At 47.6% G+C, this 23144-nt stretch overlaps 5 protein-coding genes across 6 annotated transcripts; 4 read left to right on the plus strand and 1 right to left on the minus strand.

The window, feature by feature from the left end:
- Positions 1-582: 582 nt before the first annotated feature.
- Positions 583-5017, minus strand: angel1 (angel homolog 1 (Drosophila)). The gene is made up of 11 exons (XM_053845274.1): positions 4908-5017; positions 4548-4701; positions 3721-4098; positions 3408-3619; positions 3273-3342; positions 2777-3204; positions 1592-1730; positions 1393-1503; positions 1291-1324; positions 1080-1231; positions 583-999 (listed from the first exon to the last, which is right to left on the minus strand). The coding sequence occupies exons 2-11, from the start codon at positions 4612-4614 to the stop codon at positions 842-844; spliced, it is 1749 nt and encodes a 582-aa protein (XP_053701249.1). The 5' UTR covers positions 4615-4701; positions 4908-5017; the 3' UTR covers positions 583-841.
- Positions 5018-5074: 57 nt separating this feature from the next.
- Positions 5075-9001, plus strand: LOC128747082 (leucine-rich repeat-containing protein 74A). The gene is made up of 13 exons (XM_053844631.1): positions 5075-5156; positions 5251-5426; positions 5972-6079; positions 6180-6273; positions 6344-6393; positions 6451-6532; positions 6591-6676; positions 6752-6946; positions 7006-7101; positions 7335-7478; positions 7554-7658; positions 7728-7813; positions 8428-9001. The coding sequence occupies exons 1-13, from the start codon at positions 5075-5077 to the stop codon at positions 8999-9001; spliced, it is 1878 nt and encodes a 625-aa protein (XP_053700606.1).
- Positions 9002-10273: 1272 nt separating this feature from the next.
- On the plus strand, positions 10274-11819 carry olfm4.1 (olfactomedin 4, tandem duplicate 1). The gene is made up of 4 exons (XM_053844632.1): positions 10274-10378; positions 10439-10651; positions 10763-10910; positions 10984-11819. Exons 1-4 carry the CDS (start codon positions 10307-10309, stop codon positions 11817-11819), a joined length of 1269 nt encoding a protein of 422 aa, XP_053700607.1. The 5' UTR covers positions 10274-10306.
- Positions 11820-13460: 1641 nt separating this feature from the next.
- On the plus strand, positions 13461-16170 carry olfm4.2 (olfactomedin 4, tandem duplicate 2). Its single transcript, XM_053845758.1, has 5 exons — positions 13461-13520; positions 13585-13752; positions 13819-14031; positions 14148-14289; positions 15319-16170. The coding sequence occupies exons 1-5, from the start codon at positions 13461-13463 to the stop codon at positions 16104-16106; spliced, it is 1371 nt and encodes a 456-aa protein (XP_053701733.1). The 3' UTR covers positions 16107-16170.
- Positions 16171-16582: 412 nt separating this feature from the next.
- rps6kl1 (ribosomal protein S6 kinase-like 1) lies at positions 16583-23049 on the plus strand. 2 transcript variants are annotated; one of them, XM_053845655.1, is made up of 12 exons: positions 16583-16683; positions 18550-18636; positions 18709-18882; positions 19050-19174; positions 19324-19416; positions 19484-19531; positions 20611-20743; positions 20818-22110; positions 22176-22265; positions 22483-22565; positions 22636-22731; positions 22853-23049. In XM_053845655.1, the coding sequence occupies exons 3-12, from the start codon at positions 18747-18749 to the stop codon at positions 22961-22963; spliced, it is 2208 nt and encodes a 735-aa protein (XP_053701630.1). In that variant the 5' UTR covers positions 16583-16683; positions 18550-18636; positions 18709-18746; the 3' UTR covers positions 22964-23049. The 2 variants fall into 2 exon arrangements, with proteins under 2 accessions (XP_053701630.1, XP_053701631.1); XM_053845656.1 differs by having other exon boundaries at positions 16622-16683; positions 18555-18636.
- Positions 23050-23144: the final 95 nt, after the last annotated feature.

The following is a 23144-nucleotide window of genomic DNA, read 5'->3' on the forward strand; positions in this document are numbered from 1 at the left end:
TGAAACACAGATTTGGCTTTATTTTTATATTCTATATATATATATATATTTATATATTTTTATTACTATATTGGGTGGAGTTTGTTGGGTGTTCTGGGGTAGGTAAGGTCCAAATGTAGCATGAAACTTCAGGTTTGTAGGTCCCTTTTGTGAGGGCCTTCTTGACTCCCATGAAACCCCCTCATCGAGAAGAGAGAAACAACAGACGACAGAGAGTTTCTCCTCTCCTTGATAGTGTTTATGAGCTGGTGACGACGAGCAGATGGAACTCTTGAGACGGAAAAACACGTCCAGATGTCTCTCTGTGTTTGTGCCATGGAGACAGACGGAACGCATGACTGACCTACTTCCTTTTATAGAAATCTTTCCGCACTACATTCACAAATTCCACCTTGTTTGTTGACCAATAAAAAGGTTTACTACAATCACGAGTGCGTGAAGCATGACCTCAGACATCCAGATGAATTACTCACTCATGCGTCACGCTCACTGCTGGAGTCTTACTACGATGAAATGGACCGAGGACACGGCTTCAGTGCTGATATTTATGGGGAGAGTCGACAGTCAATTGCTATATTTGGAAGTGTAATCGCAGCTAGTCTCTGAGCTCAACTGAGACGGTGTTTAAACAATGGCATCAGTTTGTTTCTATGTAAAATAACATGCTGTTATCAAAGATATTTATTAAACAAGCTCACTCTGGTAGAAAAATAATGTCCATATACAATATGCATTATTCCAAAAAACTGGAAACAAAACTTCTAAGATGACAGAGTGTTGCCTTTTCAATGAACATGAACTGTCCTCAAAAATCAAAGTAGAACTCGGCAAACGTTCACCTTCAGGTGGCCCTCAGGTCCATCCGGAAGCTGGCCAGCAGGCTGAGGTGGTCGGAGGGGAAGGTGTGGTTGGGGAGCCCCCTGAGGGACCAGAGGAAGTCCTCACAGGGCAGCGAGAGGCAACTGAGCAGAGTCAGCCCTCTTCTGCTGGAGCCAGCGTCTGCAGAGTCAAACACACTGTTACTGAGATTATTGTGAAGAGAGAAAGTCAAACAAAACTCCAGCCTCTGTGTCACCCACCTGTGGAACATGAGCGTTCCGGGGTGAAGAAGATGTAGTCCACCGTTGCTCCGGCTTGTGAGTGCAGGGTTGTGACCTCTAAGGCCCCGCTGACCGCTGAGACGTGCTTGTAGACGGACTCCAGGTCAAATTTGTGGCTGATGGTGAAGGACCTGGAAAGGCAAACACGTGAGCATCACGGAGAACTTTCATCTCCAGGAGTGGCGCTCACCTTTGACTCGCCGCCTGGGTTCCTCTATGATCATCTGAGGAGCAAAAGGAGCAATGAGGCGAGAGAGGAGAGAAACAGGCTCCTTTAAAAAGCCTTGCGTACCTGGCGTGGCGTCGGTCACCCCTGGAATGAGCGGCAGGTACGGTGGACGGACGCTTGAGAGTGGACAGGAGCGCAGATGTAGGAGGAACTCAGGGCTGTAGCGAATCTTTCCTGGACAACAGAGAGCAAAGGAAGACGGTCAACCAAACCAATGCACCTTTGACACAGGACGGGACAACACTCACTCCAAACCACTCACCGGACTCCGAGCTTGGACTGCAGCAGGACTCGAAGGCACCGACATACTGGCATTTGTTGGTGATTTCCAGGCAGCTTGGCCACGGACTCATGACTCTGTAGCTGTAGTGATGGTGGGACATGTCCTCTTGACCTGAAATCTGAGGTGCACATCTCAGCAGGTCTCTTGAATAAGACTCCTCATACATGAAACAGTCCATGAAAACAAGGAGTCAAATGACGATACTACTTCAGACTACTTTTACTACTGCCACTACTATTACTACTGATTAAAATTCTTCTTCTTCTTTCTCTTTTGGCTTCTCCCACAACAGCGGATCATCTTCCTCCATCTCACCCAGTCCTCTGCTTCCTCTTCTCTCAAACCTACAAACCTCATGTCCTCCTTCAACACCTCCATACATCTCCTCTTTGTCCTTCCTCTCCACCTTCTGCCTGGCAGTTCCAACCTCAACATCTTCATCTACCAATGTACTGGCTCTCTCTCCTCTGTACATGTCCAAACCATCTCCATCTAGCCTCTCTGACTTTGTCTCCTAAACACCTGAGCACATGTGCTGTCCCTCTGATCCTATCCATCCTGCTCACTCCCAGAGAGAAGCTCAGCATCTTCATCTCTGCTACCTCCAGCTCTGCCTCCTGTCTTTTCCTCAGTGCCACTGTTTCCAAACCATACAACATTGCTGTCCTTTTGGACACCTTCCCTTTCATCCTTGCCAACACCCTTTTGTCACACATGACACTTTTCTCCAATCATTCCATCCTGCCTGCACCGGCTTCTTCACCTCTTTCTCACACTCCCCATCGCTCTGGACAGTTGAGCCTAAGTACTTCAAATCTCCCACCTTCTTTACCTCTGCATCCTGTAACTTCACCTGTCCACTTGGGTCCCTCTCATTCACACACATGTATTCCGTCTTACTGCGGCTAACCTTCATTCCTCTCCTTTCTAAGGCATACCTCCATCTCTCTAGCTTATCTTCCACTTGCTCCCTGCTCTCACCACAGATCACAATGTCATCTGCAAACATCATGGTCCAAGGGGCTTCTTGTCTAACCTCATCTGTCAACCTGCCAACATACTTCTCCGCCACTCCAGACTTCCTCATACAATACCATTACTTACATTACTTATTACTACTCATTAAAATAATGATGTTTATTTCAATAACAATGCCAATCTCACCGCCCACGTTGGCAGACCCTTGATGTACAGCTCCCCGGTGGTGATCAGTTGGTACAGAGGCGAGTGAGGAACAGCGTTGAAGTCTCCACACAGGACAACGTCGCAGCGCCGATCTTCGTCCCGACAGGACTTGGACAAGTGGTGGACTTCAGCCAGCAGGAGGCCCAGCTGGGCCAACTTCACGTCTCCCCTCGAGGGGTTGAAGAGCAGATGAGTGTTGCCGACGCAGAGGCGCGGGCTCTCAGGGTGTGAGGCGCTGGGCTCCAGCAGCAACACAACGGCAACGTTGTGCCGGTCAAGCAGACCCGTTTCAGGTCGGTGGAAGTCCAGAAGAGAAGCAGACACTTCGGTGAAGAGGCTGCCGCGGTAGCAGGTCGCACAGCCGTCTGTTTTGGCTCCTGTCCGACACTTGAAGACACAGGTGTAACCTGGAGGAGAACAGTGCGATGAGCGGCACCCTGAGCTCCAGCACGACCACACGACTAGGAGGACGCACCCATCTGCATGAGGGCAGGGCACAGCTGGTCATAATAGTGGTTCTCCTGAACCTCTTGGAGACACAAAATCTACAAAATGAAAAACAAATAAATGGAAACACACAGACAATAACAAAATGTCTCGACGTTCTCACGTCAGGAAGGGACCTCTGGATCTCCTGCAGGAGAATTTTGAATCGGTAGTTCCAGTCCAGCACCTCCAGGGGGCAGTGCAGGTAGAGCTCCTCGTGGGCCTCCAGAAGATCCTGAGCCAGAATATTGTAGGACATCACGGTGAAATCCAATGAGGCCTCCGGCTGAGTGGAAGAGTCTGATTTGGTCTCTGCAAATGTCTCCTGGTGTCGAACTGAGAAAGCGTGTGACAATTAAAATATATTTACGCAGATAAAATAGGTATTTCTTTGGAGTTTGTCAGCCATAATTTCTACAATGAAGTGACTAACCCACCGTCACACAGTCCCTCTGAGAGGTCCACACCAGCAGGACTTGGTGAGCGGTTTTCAGAGGAGGTGGAACAAGGGTAAACAGAGCCACAACTGTTAACCTCCTTCGCAAAATAGCTGTCCCAGCACCACCTGGCCTCTGCTCTGCTTTTCCCTGGTGCCACGTTTGGAGATGGAGCCACATCCTGAACTGGATCTTGAAATTGCTCCTCCACAGGAGCCTTGTGAACTTCTTCTTGCAGAACCAGGTCTTCCTCGGTCACATCAGGAGCTCCTTCACTCTTGGGTTCTCCAGGTTTAGTTTGCGCTTCAGAGATCATCTGGCTTTTCTTCTTCACCCTGTCTTCGGTCTCCTCAACATCAGGAACTTCCCTCCGAGGGCCTGAAGAAAAATACTAAATTCTATCAATAAAATTAATTAATAAATACAATTTACGAATTATCTACCTTCTTTTTGTGAAAATATACATTTCTAAAATGTACATTCTGTTGATTATTAAATGATATTATTATAGTTTCTACCATATCACAAGCATGTATATGGAAAAAACAGTACTGTACACACGTAAATAGTAATAATTATAATTCATTATTTCAATAAAACAATATAATTTAATTATTTGAATATTTTGAACGCTTAAATTGGATCTTATTTGTCGAATGCATCCGCGAATGTTATGACCAAAATCAAAGTGGTGGTCGTTTAATATGCACAAGGTGAGTCTTTGAATTTGATGAATCGTGATTTAAACAAGCACAAACTGTTTCAGAGAGCGACCAATGACATGACTGGAGACGGTGGGGCAGCGCAATCGTTGCTGAGATACTTACTCGAGTTTCCACTCATGAAAAGTCGTGATAACGGGACGAGAATGTAAAATAACAAGCTGCCAATCATGGTAAGGCGATAGCATTGACTTCTTCTCTCCTTGGGTGCTCGCCCCGTGGGCGCTGCTGCTCACTAGCGCCGCCGGCTCAATTGAGGCTGAAAGAGGAACAAGTGGAAACTCAGTTTTTTATTCAGTCGTGATGTAAAAACGTAGTTTTTTAAATGACGTATCCTTGTATTTATCTAGTTTCCATCTCAAATGTATATTTTATGTGGGAATTTTATTTTTTTGTTTGTTGCAACAAATAAAAAAAGCATAATCTCAGTAGAAGGTTATGTGTTAAATGTGTGTGAATAGTTACCTGAAAACACAGCTGTATTTTTGTGTTCTGTTGGCTCATACTCATCGATGGAGTGTCACCTCATTCATTCATTCATTATTCATTCACGACACAGGAACCCGCGGTGTAGAATGACCTCCAAGTCTGTGGAGGAATTTCATTTGCCACCACAGACTCATACTGAGAACATGTTCGGCATTTCTCTGGCGCCTCTTCACTTGAGCGATGACAAATATCAACAAGACTTTGACTCAGACTCAGACTCAGAAGGTGAGTAACCGAATAACAGAGTAGCTGAATGCAATTTCTGTTACTGTAGAAATGCTTGTTTCAAACTGAGGCCTGAGTTTCTCAAACCCTCCAGCCAGTGAGGAGCCCCACAGGGAGATGTCTGTGCCCGAGGTCTACCTGGAGGCCTGCAGGTTGGTGGGCGTGGTCCCGGTGTCTCACTTCCTACGGAACCTTTCGTCCTCCACCATGACGCTCAGCCACCACGGACTGGGGCCACTTGGCTGCAAGGCCCTCGCTGTTGCTCTGGTGGTGAGGGGACGCCATGGGTGTCTTTATAATATAAAAATTACATCTGCATGCCTTTTTGCTTCCAACATATTTGATGCTTTGAATTCAGATTTTTTTTTAAATTTATTTTAAATGATTATCATGATCAATTTTTTTCAAAACATATTGCCAAATTAATATAATTTTATTCAATCATTTACTAACTCAACAAAACTACTTATTTTTGTCAGTGGTTTTTCATGGAATTTCAAGGTACTGTACATTTTTATAAATAATAATTAGATACATTTTTCAGATTTCAATTTTCCTTTATTCTCAAAATTCCATTTTACTATTTAGTTGACATTTAAAAATGTTTGAGTTAATACACAATTTAAAAAAAAATCTAAATGCTAGAAATTATTTATTGATCTTTAATGGATAGTATTGATAAAAGAAATGATAATGCAGATTTTCTACTCTTGAAATGCATTTCTGTTTGACTATTATTTTTGGTGAAACATCACAGCAGGTTGCTCAGTTAAAATAAACGAAGAAACGTGTGATCATGGCTTGTTTCTCACCAGACTGATATGAACATCAACACTCTGGAACTGGCTGACAACAACATCCAGGCTGAGGGAGTGAAGCACCTGCTGGAGCTGTTGCGGGCCAACTTCACTCTTCAGAATTTGGTAGAGCCAAAACACATGTCTGATCTTGTCCTCTGCGCTGACCTTCTGCGTCCTCTAAGCCATCAGTTTCCTCAGTCTCATTCCATCTTCATGCTTCCAGGACCTGTCAGACAACCACCTGCGGTCAGAGGGAGCCGAGCATGTTGCTAAGCTGCTGCTGGACAGTGTTTCCCTCAAAACTATCAAACTTTCAGGTATGTGAAATCCATATTCATGCAGCTCAAATGTGTATTCTAATTCTACTGTTGATCTTTGTTTGATCAGGAAACGGCTTTATTGACGACGATGCCAAACATTTAGCAGAAGCCCTGAGTGTGAGTAGCTTTGTTGCTGGGTGAGTCAATGGATGATGCTGACGGTGTCACGCTCAGGTGAACTTCAGGGTGAAGGAGCTCGACCTGAGCCACAACAAGTTCTGTGGCAGAGGAGGGGAGCACCTGGGACAGCTGCTAGGTGAGAGACAGTGTCCTCACCAGGTCCAGAGACCCTTGCTCATGTGATCTGCTTGCAGCAAACAATGAAGGACTGGAGGTTCTGGACCTCAGCTGGAATCACCTGCGGATGAAAGGAGCGGTGGCTTTAAGTGCTGGACTCAAGGTTCGACACAGAAGAACCAGACTGAGGAGCGAAACGCTTTCATGCTTCAGGCACGTCAAAAGTGTTGGATTTCAGGTGAACATGACGTTGCGCCACCTGGACCTGTCCTGGAACGGTTTCGGAAACGAGGGGGCGCTGGCGATGGGGGAGGCTCTGAAATTCAACAGCTCTCTTGTTCACCTGAACCTCAACAACAACCGGCTCACCAACGAGGGAGTGGGCATGCTGTGTCGCGGCCTGGAGTTCAACGACACCCTCCGAGTCCTGCTGGTGGGTTTGACCTCCTCGCTGGAGGGTCGCTGGGTCGGTGACCTCCCTCTCTCTTACAGCTGGCGTACAACTCGGTGACGGTAGAGGGCGCTCTGGCCCTTGTGAACCTGGTGAGGAACTCGTATAGAACGGCCCTGGAGGAGATAAACATCTGTGTGAGTGACACTTTTCTTTCAGAGGTGCTTTCCTGGTGGTTATTTGACCCCGCCCACTGAACAAGGACCAACATCAATAGTGGGAAAACTGAAACTGAAAAAAGTGTTCTTCGGGGTTAATTTTCATTTTTTTCCACCAGGACCCACGCACCTTACCATCTCAGACCTGTCACCCATTCATACCTCGACCCAATAATATAACATGTTTTCTTTTTTTTTCCTCATCTGGGCAGAACGTGATGGTAAACGAGAACTTTGTCAATCTTCTGGAGGAGACATGTCAGGAGCACCCCAATTTAGACGTCCAGTATGGAGGCGTGGGTGGCTTCATTGCCAAGAAACCACCAAAGCGGATCGATCCGATGAAAGTCATCCAGGTCCGACGAGCTCTGATCCCAGAAGGAATCCCTTTTCGGATGCTAACCCGGCTAATGTGGCTAATGTTGTTTCAGGACTACCTGGACGAAAGGAAGCTGCGACTGTGGGACTTCTTTCGCAACATTGACAAGGACGGAACCATGAGAGTCCCGGTGGGGGAGTTCAGGAGGGCGGTGCAGGTTCTGAAACCAAACGTTTTCCTCATAATGCACCACGAGATTAGCGTCACTGATGCACTGTTTCTGTAGCAATCCAGCATTCCTTTGGATCGCTTCCAGACTGAGGAGCTGATTCAGAGACTGGACCGTGACGGGACGGGATCGGTGGACTACAGGTGCTACATATGGCAGTTATCATGGTTGAGCTTATGGTTACATTCGATAAACCTATTTACTAGTGGTGGGAATTAAATTAAATTAAATTAAATGTAACAGTTTGCTCTCCAGACAACAGGGAACCTTTGTCAGTGCAGGAGTTCCTGGTCCACTGATCACACTGATGCACAAGACACGTGGCAGCTAGGATGAGAACAACAACAACAAACATGGAGGAATCCCTGAACAAAAGCAAACAAAAGCATCTGTTTGCTTTTGTTCAGGGAGGTTTTTCACTACACAACGGCCAGGGTTTCCACTACTCTGAATGGACTTGAAATTCTTATAAAATAGATGTATAATTCTTATACAAATATTTTCAAGACATTAAAAGAGCTTTAGTTTAAATAAGGTGATATAAAAACTTGAATATAGCCACCATCGTGATTTATTGTGCTGTTGTCAAACTGATTTGTTGTTTAAATGTATGTATGAGTCCATCATTCGATTCACTAATATACCAAATTCATTCAAATTGAAACCCCCACCCCTACTATTTGCACAATATTTGTTCCTGGTAAACCCAGTACCTCCATTTGAAAGTGAGCAGTGATGGAGTGTGTTTCCGGTGCAGGGGACTGGCAGACACCAGGAAGCAGATGATGAGGGACCACCGGCGCCAGCTGAAGAAGGCGGAGTCTCGGCAGAAGAAGGAAAAACAGAAGAGCGATCGCATCCTCAAGACCTTCCAGAGCGCTGTGGAGGCGGTGACCCCTCACGGTTCTGTGGTCATGTCTCCAGGGGGCAGCAAAGAGAACTCCGGCGGCCCGCGACACTTCTCCGCCACCCCTCTGAGCTCCTGGCACCACATTGTCATGTCCGGTAGCGGGCGCTATTCCATCACCAACCTGAGCCACGAACACCTGCCGAGGTTGGGCAGCACCACGTCGTATCGACCCACCAGCTCTCCCGCAGTGCGATCGTACTCGCAGCCCGACCTGGACGACATGGTGCGCTCCAGAAGAGGCAAGTCCAGCTCCGCCCTCGGTGCCAGGTCGGATGTGGACCATGACAACCTGAGCCCAACAGTGAACCCTCTGACCCGGTCCAGACCCGCCCTGAATGACAAACAAGTGAAAGCGAAAACAAAGAAGACAAAGAGAGTTAAAAAGCGCCCAGAAAAAAAACGTAAAGACCCAGAGCATTAAACATGTGTAGATTATTGTTAGATTCAATTCATGATTAAAAATTAAATCTTCTTCTTTTCTGAATTTTTAAACTAAATTTGTCTCAAAATATCAATATGTCAGGTTTTTAAGTCACATATTTTTGGAAGGGTTGTTTCTTTTTCTTTTTTGGCAATGGAAATGTTTAATTTAAGAAATATCTTGATCATTTTTTTAAACGTCTTAATATTACAATCAAGTTTTGTCTCGTTGTGTTTTTATTTTAGTAATATTCAATGTAATACTGTCAACAGACCAATGCAATTCCCCGTGTCACAATTTCACAACTGACAGTGTTTGTATAAGCATCCTGAAAATAAATGCTGAGTGTTTGGAGCTGTTCGCATCATTAGCATTGCTAGCTACGTCTATTATTGGGTTGAATTCTTTGGAAACATCATGTACATTTTAGTACAAATTGTTCACTCACCCAAAACCCTACTCTTGACTAAAACACAATTTTGCCACTGCTACATAGAATACAAGTTTATTTAAAAAGACGGTAGAAAAGGGCGTTTTCTTTGTCTTGTGTCAGAGCCAGATGCAGACAGAACAACATCGTGGAACACAGGTGGTGATTTTTGGTCTGTGGTCATTCTGCTTTTTGAAAGTACAGTTATTTTTTTTTACATTTATTTAGTTTTAAGAAGCCCTGCCTTACACAACTGCGTTGCACATCCTCACCTCATGAAGCCCCTAGGCCCGGTGCAGCCAGCCAAGACACCAAGCTCCTCATAGTTTCCTGGGATCTACGCTGTAATATAAGACCCAAGAACTACAGGAAGAAAGTTGTAGGCCTTCACATCTGGTCCCAAACAAACCTGAGGTATGAGAACTCTTCCACTTGGGCCATAAACTCTATAGTAGGCTTCAAGGTAGGTAAGACTCAGGACCATGGTTTCAGTTGAATGAGAGCACAACAGTTGTGTTATTCCCTTATATTGTCTGGGAACGATCAGGTGTCCACCAGTCAATTTACTTTTGCATGACAAAGACCAGCCCTGTGTGTGTGTGTGAACAGGTGTCAATGATTCCTTGACTGCATATAAAAGCCCCAGCTCCAGCTTCCACCTCCAGAACTTGGATCACAATGTTCACCTCTCTCTGTTTGTTGGTGGTCCTGGGCTTCACGCCGGTGTCAGGGGTAAGTTCGACCTCACATTTGTTTGGTGTTCTGAAGGGATGACTGTTGGTGTTGCTCAGCGATCCAGCCTGTGGAGCGACTGGAGGAACTCCACTGGAGAGGACTGCACCTGCGATGCCTTCCTTCCGAGCGCAACGTTTCCCATGGACGATCTGTTGGCAATAGAGCAGAAGGTCGACGAGCTCTCACTCCAGCTGGAGATAGAGGGCGGGAAGGTAGAAGAGCGGTGACCTGACAAAAATAATGTGAGGAGAAGTGAACGTGTTCTGCTTCAGGTTGAGGAGTACGAGACCAAGATGGCGTCATACGCGGAGAAGATCAAGAAGCTGACGGAGAGAATTGAGGGGATGGAGGATAGCCCTCACGGCTACGACGGCGGAGACTTTGAGGAAGTGAGAGTGGAGATTAAACAAGTGGAGGCTCTGGTGGGAGAGCTGCAACTCTCCATCAACACCACCGGCGTTAGTCTGGAGTCCATTCGGGCTCAGGTTAGTCCAGCAGAAAGTGTTGCTCTTCGAAGCTTGAACTTGATGTGTCGATCAGATGTTTCAGATGTCTTGTTAGGTCATCCAGACGTTTCTCTGTTTTTGTCCTCCCAGGTTACAGCGATGGTTCAGACTCTCACCAGGCTGGAGAAAACCTTCGACAAGAATTTGGTTCTGCAGACCCGTCGAGAGTTTGTCAAGCTCCAGGTGGAACTGGAGGAGTGTGAGAACCGCTATCAGGAGATCTTAAACCCTAACATAGGTGAGCATAACTGGCTTCCAGGGAGGAGGCTTTGGCCAGTGAGGATCCTCATGTTCTCTCACTGTCTCTGCAGGATCCTGCGCGCATTCAGGCATCATCCGGGTCAGCAAGCCAGTCCTCAGCCACATCAACGCCTTGCACAACAGCGGGAACTTTTACGGCGCCTGGGGCAAGGACTCCAAGCCGATCCCAGACCGAGAGACCATGTACTGGCACACGGCACGAACATTTGATGACATGGTTCAGATCAGGTTCTACACCAACTACAAGAATCTCATCACGTCCAAACACTTTAGCTATCACACCTTTGGTAGTGGTTGGGAGGGATTGGGCAACAACGCGGTTCTGCGAGACAACACCCTGTACTACCACCGACACACATTCGGGTTGACCAAGTACAATTTCAGCTCTCAGGCCTACGACTATCGGGCGGTGACTGGGGCGAGCCCCAGCTTCTCTTACACTTCCTCGCAATATCAGCAGTTTGACTTTGCCGCGGATGAAACCGGCCTCTACGTGACCTACGCCACGGACAACGGACACATGGCAATAGCCAAGATTAACGAAGTTTCATTTGGTATCGAAGAAGTCATCAAGACAAGCGTCTTCAAGCCAGCTGTGACCAACGCCTTCATGGTGTGTGGAGTCCTCTACACCGTCCGGACGGTGGACACTCGCCATGAAGAAATATTCTACAAGTTTGACACCAGAACCAAACAGGGCAGCTACATGAGCGTGCTCTTTGAGCGCTTCCTGGACAGGTATACCTACCTGGACTACAACCCAACAGACCAGAAGCTCTACATGTTCAACCAAGGCTACATGGTTCAGTACCACCTGTGGTTTAACCAAACCACCGAAGCCACTGTGGAGCCTCCACTTCAGGACTTAGTCACTGAATCTATGTAAACCTTGTTGGTCTAATGGCCCTCAAATAAAGAAAGCATTGAGAACTTGTGTGTACTGTGTGGCATATTTTAGGGCTGCAACTTTATTTTCATTGTCGACTAATCTTTTCATTCGATTAATCGCGATGACCTTTGTTTGAACCTATTTTGAATTTCAGTTTAACCTGAAGTTGCTTGAATCATCTCACTGTGATACTCAGACACCATACATTATTAAACAAGTATATTAAAGTAGTGACACATAATCCAGGAACATGTAGTAACCCTGTGAAGCATGACGCATAAAACAGTTGACAGAGAGCTCCAGGAGGTCTTTATTGGTCCCTGAAAAGAATTTAAAATCATCAATATTCGTATATGTATCTCATAAAATATCTGATCAACAACCACATCAAAAGGTCTTATTTGAATAATGTGTCGAAACGATGTGTTCAGTGTAGCTCCATGGTGTCCATAGAAACTTACAAGTTAGCTCCGTGCTAACCAACATGCTAGCTGTTAGCTTGAGAGTGTGTGGCGTCACAGACCAAACATGGAACATGCATTCATTATTCTACGATGGTGTCGAAGGGCTTTGCTCATCCTTCAGACGCGTTATCTACACAGACAAAACAAAGCCACACTTTTGAACACTACATCGCCTCTCAAACTCCTCCGTGACTGTGACTGAGGCGGTCAGTCGGAGGTGGTGTCGCGGAGCCTGGGGCGCACAGCGGCGGTGGTAGTCGGACTTCAGTCAGGAACCAACTAAAGTCCACGGGACCATCCTGCGGCCCGCATCGAGGCGTAGATTTTGACGTTTTGACATTGACAAATTTTTGTTGTCAACGTGGATGGCGGCTCAGCTGCAGCACCGCCATCCCGCCGAGAACTCCCACAGCCTCAAGGGAGATATTGCATGGCTTCAAATAAGTGAATGACGTCAAAAGCACATCTACCTGTGAAACAAGACCACAACATGAATTTCATCGGGTGCCTCCACCACTCAACCAGTCAAAGGAGACGCCAACCACTGTGCTTTTCTGCACTCCTGACTCATTCACCTGGTAGAAACGAAGACAATGGAGTCAAAAGGCAAAGGCTCAAACCTCACTGAGGTCACCAGTGGCAAGGAAGACAGCTCAGGCACGGCCTTGGTGCTAAATGCTGCTCCGTTTTAAGTAGCTTTTCACTAAAGTGTTGGCTAAAAGACATGAAAGGTAATGAGCTAGAGACACTACTAGCTAAGCTCCTACTTGCTTAGGACTGTATGTTGATAAGGGCAACCATGCTGTAAACACTGCGGGCCCCTCAGAAAAGTCAACTTAAATAACACATCTAGTGCACTAAGCTTCTCAGGATAAAGGCGTTTGATATGAGAGCTGTAATGTTCAACTGGACCCCAGTACACGTCTGGCTCAGCGGACGTTCCTGAACAGATTCAGGATGTTTACTCAAGTGTTCTTTTTCTCATCCGCTCTGCTCACAGCTGTCCACATGATCTCAGGGAAGCCCGTCACTTGAGAAAGAAGCTGTTGTCTCCAGGATGCGACTGTCATAACTCTGGGAAAGGTGAAGCCGCGCTAAATGAGTTTGATAAGACTTTGCCCATATAAACCCGACTGCTGTGTCAGACAGCAGACCATTGTGAAGTGAGCTCCGCATGATGTTGCAGATTCTGCTCCTGCTGCTTCCAGCCCTCGTGCCATCTTCAGCGTGGATCGTAAGTCTATTCTCTGAACGTGCTGTTGTTAATACGTCGGGGGTCTGATGAGTCTACTCTGCAGCCGGTGGAAGACTGGGGGTCTGGGAACGTGACCGCATCAGTAGGGGGGTCTGGCTCATGCGACTGCCATGTGTTTCTGCCGGACACCACCTTTCCAGCCGACCGGGTACAGCTCATGCAGGAAGTGACCAGAGAGCTGACCTTGAACGTGGACATCCAGATCAAGAAGGTAAAGACACTCCCACTGGAGGACCATGATCTGATCAACACTAGCGTCTATCTTCTTCTCCTCTAGCTGGGCGACTTCACTGGTAAGTTGGGAGTGTACTTGAAGGACCTGGCTGCCCTGACAGACAGAGTGGAGGTGCTGGAGAGCAGTCCAGACAAATACATCAAGCTGGACTTTGAGCTGCTCAGGATTGAGCTGCGAGAGTTCGAGGCACTGGTGACTCAACTTAAAGACACCTTGAACTCCAACTCCCCGCTGTTTGACAATCTATACATTGAGGTGAGATGTGAACTGGCAACCCTAAAGTCCTGAGGCTTCTCTTATCAATATCACCGAGTCACCTGCAGCAAAAGGGTTTCCATAGATCTTGAGCTCCGTTTTCTCCTTCAACCCAGATTCGCAATATGACGCACATCGTGAACCAGCTGGAGTCGTACGACAAGAGTAACCTGGAAGTGATCCGAGCAGAGTTCGCCAAACTGCAGAAGAAGCTGGAGGAGTGCCAGACAGACCAGGACTTCCTTGAGCCAGATGTCGGTACGTTGGATGGTAGAGGGAGCCAGTCAGTCTTGCCTTCTGTTCCAGAGCGCTTTATCCAACTTGTAGGAGGAGCGGGAGGAGTGAGGACTTTCATAACCCCACAGGGACATTGCTTTTCATTACAAGGAGTCTCTGCCACAGTTCCACATAAAAACTTGATAATTCAGAATTTAAAAACACAAAATTAAATAAGTGAAGTGAAGAAGGCTGGAAACAAAGGATAGTATTATTGTCGGTGGCGGACCTTGGCTGGGGTGAAGGTTTGAAGTTGGCTGGTCTACTACCATCTTAACTAGACCTGCACGATTCGGGGGAAAATCTGAATCACTATTTTTTGATATCACATCATTTTTTTTCTCTTATGAAATATGAATGCTATTGCACACATAAACCATGACAAAACAAAGTTGCAGCACCAAACAGATTTTTTGGCAAATGATAAACAAAAATAACCCTGACTATGGGATTAAAATATTCTTGGCAAGAATTGGAACCACATCTTTTGCGATATGGAAAGAAATGTAGTTACTTATTTACTCTGGCTGGATTTATGTGGGTATGGCGTCGCATTGTGCACGGTGTCCGTATAGATGTCCGCGTCGTTCAACTACTTTCAGATGGCTTTCCTTGGACGGCTACGTCAAATTGCACTTTGTGTCCTATGTTACCTTACAGTGCTGTGACGAGAGAAAAAAACGCGTCTTGGAAATCAATTGGTTTGAATCCAAAATACAGCCACACAACCGAATGCGAGCCTTTGTTCCGATCAAGTTTGTTTGTTGTTTGGAGACTGTTTGGAGGGCTGATTTTCCAAACTAGTTTCCGGTTTGTCATCTATATTCAGTTTCTTCCTGTCACTACCGTGTTCACGTCACGAGTGAAATATGTGACTACAAGGCCTTTGTCATTGGGCTGAGGCTGTTGGGTTGCCACCAGTCCTTTTGAAATCCAGACCTGAACTGAACTCAAAGGAGACGCAAGACATTTGACTGGACGTTTCTAAACCTTTCTCCCTTCCCTTCCCAGGCAACTGCAACCACACTGGCATCATGAGCCTCAGCAAACCTACGGTTGTCCAAATGAATGGCAATTTAGCTCCCTCCTACGTCTACGGGGGCTGGGGGAGAGACTCCAACCCAGTCCGAGGACAGGAGACCATGTACTTCTACAGCGGCGATGACATGCCCGCCTCCTATTACGTCTATCTGTATTCCAACTACAAAGAACTGCTTCAAAGGACTCATTTCAAGCGCCATGACCTGACACATGACGGGATGGGAAACAACTACATTGTGCACGGCAACACCTTCTACTATCAGATCAACTCGCCTCTGCGCATGATGAAGCTCAACATGACCAGCAACCAGTATGAAAGCAGAGTGATTCCCGCCGCCTCCGACCTCCTCTCCTACAACTACTACCCCTACCAGAGCATGGACTTTGCAGCCGACGAAAGCGGCCTGTGGGTCTTGTACGCGTCCGAGGCCAACAACGGTCTGATCGTGATCGCGAAGCTGGACGAGAAGTCCTTCGGGGTGGTGGAGGAGTGGAACACGGGCGCCTACAAGCAGACGACGGCCAATGCTTTCATGATCTGCGAGGTCATGTACGCCACCCGCACGGTGGACCTGACCACGGACGAGATCTTCTACTCCTACAACACCAGGACAGGAGAGGAGCAACACTTGAGCATTCCCTTCACCAAGTTCCAGGAGAAATACAGCAGCCTGTCGTATAACCCTCAAGATCGCAGGCTCTACATGTACAACAGCGGCTACTACGTGTCGTATGGAGTGAAATTCAGGAAAGAGTGAGTCTTTCTGATCCAGCAGATCGTGATCGATATGGCTGATCCAAATCTGTGAATGAATCAATAAAATGAAGTGAAGCATTCATATGATTTAATTCTTGAGATTCAGAACTCAGGTGTTTATTGTCTGCCAGTGTTTCGGACAATATATGAGGATGGAACACAGACATCCGGTGTCTCACTTCAGGGACTCATGCATCTTTCATACACCCCCCTCCTCCTCTTTACCCTAGTGTTGCGGCCTGTGATTCATCTATGGACCCATTTCCACCCACCCTCCCATGAGGGTCAGCGACACGGGCCTGGTACCATCTGGGGTGAAATTTAAAACGGTAGAATGGTGAAGCGCGTACGCGCATAGAAAAACAGCGCTGTCTCTTTAACTGGTCGAGCATCTGTCAGGAGGAGAGTAGAGGCGGGGGAGGACGGGGGATGTGAGCGCCAGAGAGCATTGTGACATCACGCTCAGCCAATCCGAGCCCTGGCTTCTCTCTCCTCCTCTGCTGCTCCTCGGGATGTGTGTGAGTGTTCTGCCACGGATGCCGAGGACGAGGATGCGGGACAGGCCAGCCTCACGCCAGGTGCTCTTCTCTCTTGACTCCTTTATGAACGTATATCTGTTGCGCACTCGGATGTTGTGTTTGTTTCATAACGCTCCTGGAGGGACCAGGCCTTTGTGACTCTGTGGGTGTCATGCTAGCTGCCGCTAGAACCAGGACACCCAGAAGTCTCAGGCCATTTTGGGAATATCCAAGGATGATAGCAGTCACAGCAAGAGACGCCTCATTTCTCCCACATTTGTTTCTTTACTTGGTGAATGCAGCACCGCCTCTCTATCCACAAGACCAGAACACCATCTGCTTGAAAGGAAATATCATAGGAGCCGGCGTTATATAAGAGACTGGATCAAGGCGCTTCAGTCTGATGAGCAACCTCCGGCTCCTTTAATCAGATGGCACCAGTGCTAATGAAGTGGCTGTGTGTCCAGTCCAATCTTCTTCCAGGAGCAGCCTGCCTCCTTATATAAGCTCGAGCAACGCGGACGACAAACAAGGACGCCGTTGTTTGTGGGAGGGAGTGTTTGTCTGAACTCCACCGTGCTATGTCGTCCAGGTTTGAAGTGGACTTTTATGAGCTTTAAAACAAATAATATGAATGAATTTCGCATGAAATATACACAGCACCCTGTTAAGTGAAGCTCGACCTAAACATTAGCTCCTCACAGAGGTCAACGTGTTGGCTACTCTCCACTCTTGCTCACCACTTCCTGTCCTGTCTCAGCACATCTTTTTAGGATGCAGGTTTAACCAGTCAACATGACTGGCTGGAACAAAAACCTGCACCCACCGCGGCTCTTCAGGGACCAGTTTGAGATCCCTGTTTTAGGCGAGTTAGAAATGCTAGCTAGCTTGAACACATGACAGTTCTCCAGCCCGTACTCAAATGTAGAGGTGCTCCAGAGGTATAAGGAAGTGCTTTAGATCCTAGTCCTTTGGGGCCTTGAAAACCTTTTGGACTAGTTGGGCAGTGATGCAAATCCCAGTTCTAGGAGTTCCAAATGTGAGAGAGTGTCTGAAACCGAGGGTGCATTTTAACTGATCAAGCTAGGTGGAGGCTAGAGGCTTCTGTCTGTGGGTAAAATGGCATGAAGGGACTGAGATCCCAGTCTAAGTTAGAGCTCCTGGTCGGGCTGATATCAATGTCTAAGTCCCTGACAGCCCAAAGCAAAGTCCTTTGCTTGCTACTTGAAATAAAAATTTTACTTAATGCAGGGAATTTACATTTAAATTCTGCATCAGATGTGTCTCTATAGAGCAAATGGAGGTGGGCGATATGATGCCATGAAACCATGACAATGAGAACGTGTTGAGGAGCAACCAAGGTGAGGAGATCACATGGCAGTTCAGGCAAAGAACGCTAAGGATTTGTCTGGAAACTCAAAACTACAATAAAACCATGCAAAAGAGAAGTGATAAAATGGAAACAGTTATTTAAAGTAACTAACTAAATAAATAAATCATGATATATTTTGCCATATTGCTGCCGCTTTCGAGACACATTTGAAACAAATACATTGTCTGCAATTTGTTTCTGCAAACAGCCTGGCAAAATAACAACCGAGTGTCAGTAGATTCAGTGTTCCACAAATGAATAGGGATTTTCTTTAGGACTTTAAGCAAAAGTGTGCTTTGGTCAAGCCTCCTTTGGTGGTGTGTCCTGGGATTTTTTCAATGAACCAAGGGTGCTGTGGCTTGAAAAAGGTTGAAAAACACTGCTGTCTTCATTCCTCTTTATTGTGTCTGGGTTTAAGGAAGTTAAGCTAATTCGCTGTCATGCAAATGTCCTCTTGAAAATGCTTTTAATTTTTACTTGCTACGGAAATACCAGGCTGGGTTTTCCCTCACTTCCTCCCCCGGCGTCAAACATTGACTGTTTATCATCTCTAGCTCAGGTGATCATGCTTCATCATAACAGCCTCAGAGGAACAAACGCAGTGAGCCCGATGACAGCTGAGAAAGATGCATCCTTCTGAGGTGAGTCACCGTCTCCTGCGTCTGAAATGATCCGCTGGAGCAGACGGTGTGGGTCATTCATGCTCCTCTCAGGTCTGTCTGGACCAGAACGGGTCCGTGAGGAGATAGCGATGGCAAAGAGGGACTACCTGGTGGAGGCCGCCAAGCAGATCCGCATGGCGCTGGACAGCGAGGTCAACGAAGACTACGAGGCAGCCTTTAGCTACTACAAGAACGGGGTGGACTTGCTGCTGAATGGGGTTCAATGTGAGTAGGCTGTGGGCTAGAACGGAGGAGGGAGGGTGGTGGGGTGGTGCTGCTTCTGATGAGATCACCCAGACCGCAAGGGGAAGTCACAAAGGTCAGCGTGGTTTTCCTGCTGACCAAGCGTTTCAAGCGTCTTGTGAGTTGTTGACTGTTGTATTGACTCACAGTGGACCCAAACAAGGAGCGCCGCGAGGCTGTGAAGAGGAAGACCACCCAGTACTTGAAGAGAGCCGAAGAAATCTTCATCACACACCTTCACGACAACCTGGGGAAGGGCAGCTCACATTTAGGGGTGAGCGTTCTCACTCATACAGCGACCTAGATTCTGTTAGATCTGTCTGTGTTGTCACAGTTTCCTCATCACGTGAGCCGCGGCTCTGCCCACCATTTGTGGCTTAATGGTTAACTCTAGAAACATGTCATTGGCTACTTTCAAACCAGGGTTACAGCAGCCTGAGGTTCCGTCCAGTGCGACACTTGAGCTCACCGGTGGAGGATCTGGAGATGTGTAAAGTGGTAGGCGTGAGTGACAAGGTGAGGAAGGATGATTTGTTTTTTTTATATTCAGCCTCTTTATATGATCTGTTTCGGTCCTATCCAGGTGCTGATCGTCCAGAGCATGGTCAACAAGGAGACGTTTGTTGTCAAGGTCAGATGTGAGATCCAGATCGTAGATGAGTATTGACTGGATACTGTGTGGGTAAAGTGTGGTTTGGCAGCCTCAAAGTCCAGGCTCAGTCTTTACCTGTGGACATGAGCTGCAGGAGGGGGGTCAGGAAGCTCGGTGGGAAGGTCTCAAGCATGTTTTTAGGAGGTCTCAGGACCAACGTTCCTTCTAAGATGCGATTTGCGCACAGCTGATACGATCTCAGGGCAGGTTTCAGACTACAACACACAGAGACTACACACTAGTCAGGACAGGATCAACTGTTTAGTCAGTGAAAGAAACCTGTTCCATCTTTGTTTTAGCCAGATCCACACAGGCTCACTGTTCCATGACAAGCAGTCACCGAATACGGTGGCCTCAAGTGGACAAAATTAACTCTCGCAACAGCCGGATTCATGAGCCTTATCAATCCGTTTGAGAAAGGATCAATGTTTGTAAAAGTTGCTTGAAGTTCATTGATATCCAGCGCCCTCAATGGTGTCATGTGACTTCAATGACTAGAGTTAGTAACCTCTGCCAATAACTCCCCTTATAAAACTGTGCAATTCCCCTTATAAATTGAAAAGAAACTTACAAACACAATCGCGGCGCATTTTAATATGTTATTATTACTATGTACATCACAGCAAGACAAACAATGTACTGGAAAATGATAACAAAGGTAACATGTAAAAGCTCTTGCATTATATTTACCATGTGCAGCATGTTGTAAAATAAATCATTCTTCCTTGTGCCCTTCTCTTAGAAAAATACATGCGCGATTGAGGATAACTTTTGCTAGTGTGATGCGCTCCGATCCGTTTGGGATCCAAAATTGGCGAGTTGATATCAGTCTGGTGTGAAACGTCAGTGGGAATTTTTTTTGTTGTAATTTATTTTTCCCCGTATAAAAGTCATTATACGGCGCACATGATTTAAAATTGTACAAAAAAAAACATATAGAATACGGGGACAACGTACATGGTGACAGGTATGGATTCTTTAGATTTTGGCCGAGACTGTCTTGGAGGAGAATCATCAAGATTAACCACCAATGAAGGAAGGTTCAATGAATTTTTCAGAGTCTGATGAAGTCCAGTTGGGAGAGCAGAGAGCAGCCCACCATCATTCCTCAAGGGGTGCCGTACATGGTCAAGCTGCTGCGCTACTACGTCAGCGAGGACGCCGTCTATCTGCACCTGGAGCACGTCAAAGGCCAGTCTTCCTCACAGGAGTGCCCGACTCTTGACATAGACCCCAGGCGACTGACACTCAGATGTGCTTTTCAGGTGGTCGACTCTTCTCCAGGCTGCACAAGCTGAGGCATGAGAAGTCCAAGGAGCACCCCGAGTGCACCACCCCTGGCCAGCATAACAACAAGCTGAAGACCAGCCACACCTCCCCAAACATCAGCAACGACCTCCAGTCCATCAGCAGGAATGCGGCGCTGCACTCCCCGAAACGCATCGATGAAAGCCCCGATGCGGAATATCCCAATTCCTGGGATGAGACGCAGCAGCGGCTGGAGAGCTGCGGGACTCACTCGTACATCGAGGAGACGGGCTGTTTGCAAAACACCCGCTCTGCCGCGACCTTTTACACCAAGCTGGACCGACTCACCCTGGTCTCCGGGTCTGTGAAGGCGCAGCTCAGCGCCCGCATCCACCCACCAGCTCCGACTTTGTGTTTACACGCCGGGGAATCTCAGGAAGCGCCCGCTTTGCCTCTGTCCTGCGCCCGAGTTAGCCAGGCTCTGGGAGCCATGTCAGAGCGCCGTGAGAAAAAAGTCAAAGCGGGGATGGGGCTGCTGGAGTGCAGCAGCAATTTCGAGGCGGCGTGGAAAGCCGCCGAGCCAGCACAAAAAGGTGCCAAGACCAACCTCTATGCAGTCACCGATTTGAACAACACGTTCGGACACACCAGGACCTCATTAGCACTCAACACTGGCAGCAATGGGCTCAGTTCTTCACCCGCCATTTTGCACCTCCCTCTACATTGTCAAACACAGGTCCGGGGAAAGGCGTCTTGGGACAACACGTCGCACCATCAAGGGTCGAGTTTAAGCGACAGCTCTCCCAGTGAGGTAGTTGACCTGGCGCAACAAAGCAAAGACACAAAGGTAGAAGGCATCAGCCCCATCTCCGAGGACAGGAACGGGATCATCGTCCTCAGTAGCACAGACAGAGCCGTCTTCTCGGACCATGAGCTCCAAACTCCTTGGCCTCCTTTGAACTCTATTCACTCGAGCACTACCAAGAAATTTGAACTCCCAAATCCCAGTGGAAGCGGAGCTATCAGCCCAAAAGGGGAGGGGCTACCTCAACATGCTGACTCCTCCTGCCTTCAGAAGACAGGCGTCTCAGCAGGGCAGGTGGACGATCAGATCATTGAGGTCGACGGTTGGTGCCACCTACCTCGGATACCGCAGAAACCCCCCACGCCGGTGCAGGCTTGGTGGGGGCTTCCCGAAGCTGAGGTACGGGTCTGGGGGGCTCAGATCCTGCTGGCCCTGGAGAGTCTACACCAGCAAGGCATTCTGTGCCGCGACCTCAGCCCGAGAAACGTACTGCTCACCAGCAACGGTAGAAGCAGCTCTTTGTCTGTGAGGCTTCCCCAACACTGACTGGGTTGTTGTGGTGTCCCACAGGGAAGGTGTGCTTGACTTTCTTCGGCCAGTGGAGCGAAGTTCAGTCTGACGTGTGCTCCAAAGCAATGGAACAGATGTACACAGCGCCAGGTAGGAGTCCCACTCACCGCCATCAGTGAGTCCAAGACCGTGGTTCTCAGTTGTAGAGGGGTCCTGTTCACGAGTGACAGAATTGTTGCTCAGTCTAGAAACCTGTCCTTCTGAGGAGAGGAGGATGTCTCCTGGATTCCTCCACCATTTTTAGATACACATAAAAACATGGATGTTTGAGTTGATATTTTTGACTCTCACTTGTGTGTTTGAACAGAGATCGGAGGTGTGTCCAGAGTCACGGAAGCTTGTGATTGGTGGAGTCTTGGGGCGCTGTTGTTCGAACTTCTGACGGGGATGGTGAGAGACGTCCGACTCCTGCGAGACATTATTGCTGTTAGGTTTTATAGCATGGTGCTGTCGCCTCCAGCCCCTGTGGCAGCTTCACCCGGCGGGAATCCACTCGCACACCCAGCTGATCATCCCCGACCACCTGAGTGCTGCCGCGGCATCTTTGCTTACGGAGGTGAGATCATGATGCCGACAGGCTTTTATTTTGGTGAAGTGGATTTCGAGTGCAGTTCATGTGATGACTTCGCTCGATGGTTCTTTTTTACACAACTGATCAGTGCTACTGTCCTCCGCAGCTGCTGCAGTTTGATGCCGGTTACCGCCTTGGTTCTGGTGGGGGAGGAGTCAGTGACATCAAGTGTCACCCCTTCTTCAGCAGCATCTCCTGGAAGGCTCTCAGCTGTTAGCATCTGCAACCATGAACAACAGATGTTGCTTTGTGCTTCCCAGACAAGAATAAAAATCACTATCCTCAATGAATGCTTCGCTTGCCGTCTTCTACAGTCAGCGTCTGATTCTTCAAGTCGATGGACAGAGGTGGAGCTCGACTATATTAGGCCTAAATAAGGATAAATAAAAGAGGCAGCT

The sequence above is a fragment of the Synchiropus splendidus genome, chromosome 16 (assembly GCF_027744825.2).
Source record: "Synchiropus splendidus isolate RoL2022-P1 chromosome 16, RoL_Sspl_1.0, whole genome shotgun sequence".
Taxonomy (NCBI): domain Eukaryota; kingdom Metazoa; phylum Chordata; class Actinopteri; order Syngnathiformes; family Callionymidae; genus Synchiropus; species Synchiropus splendidus.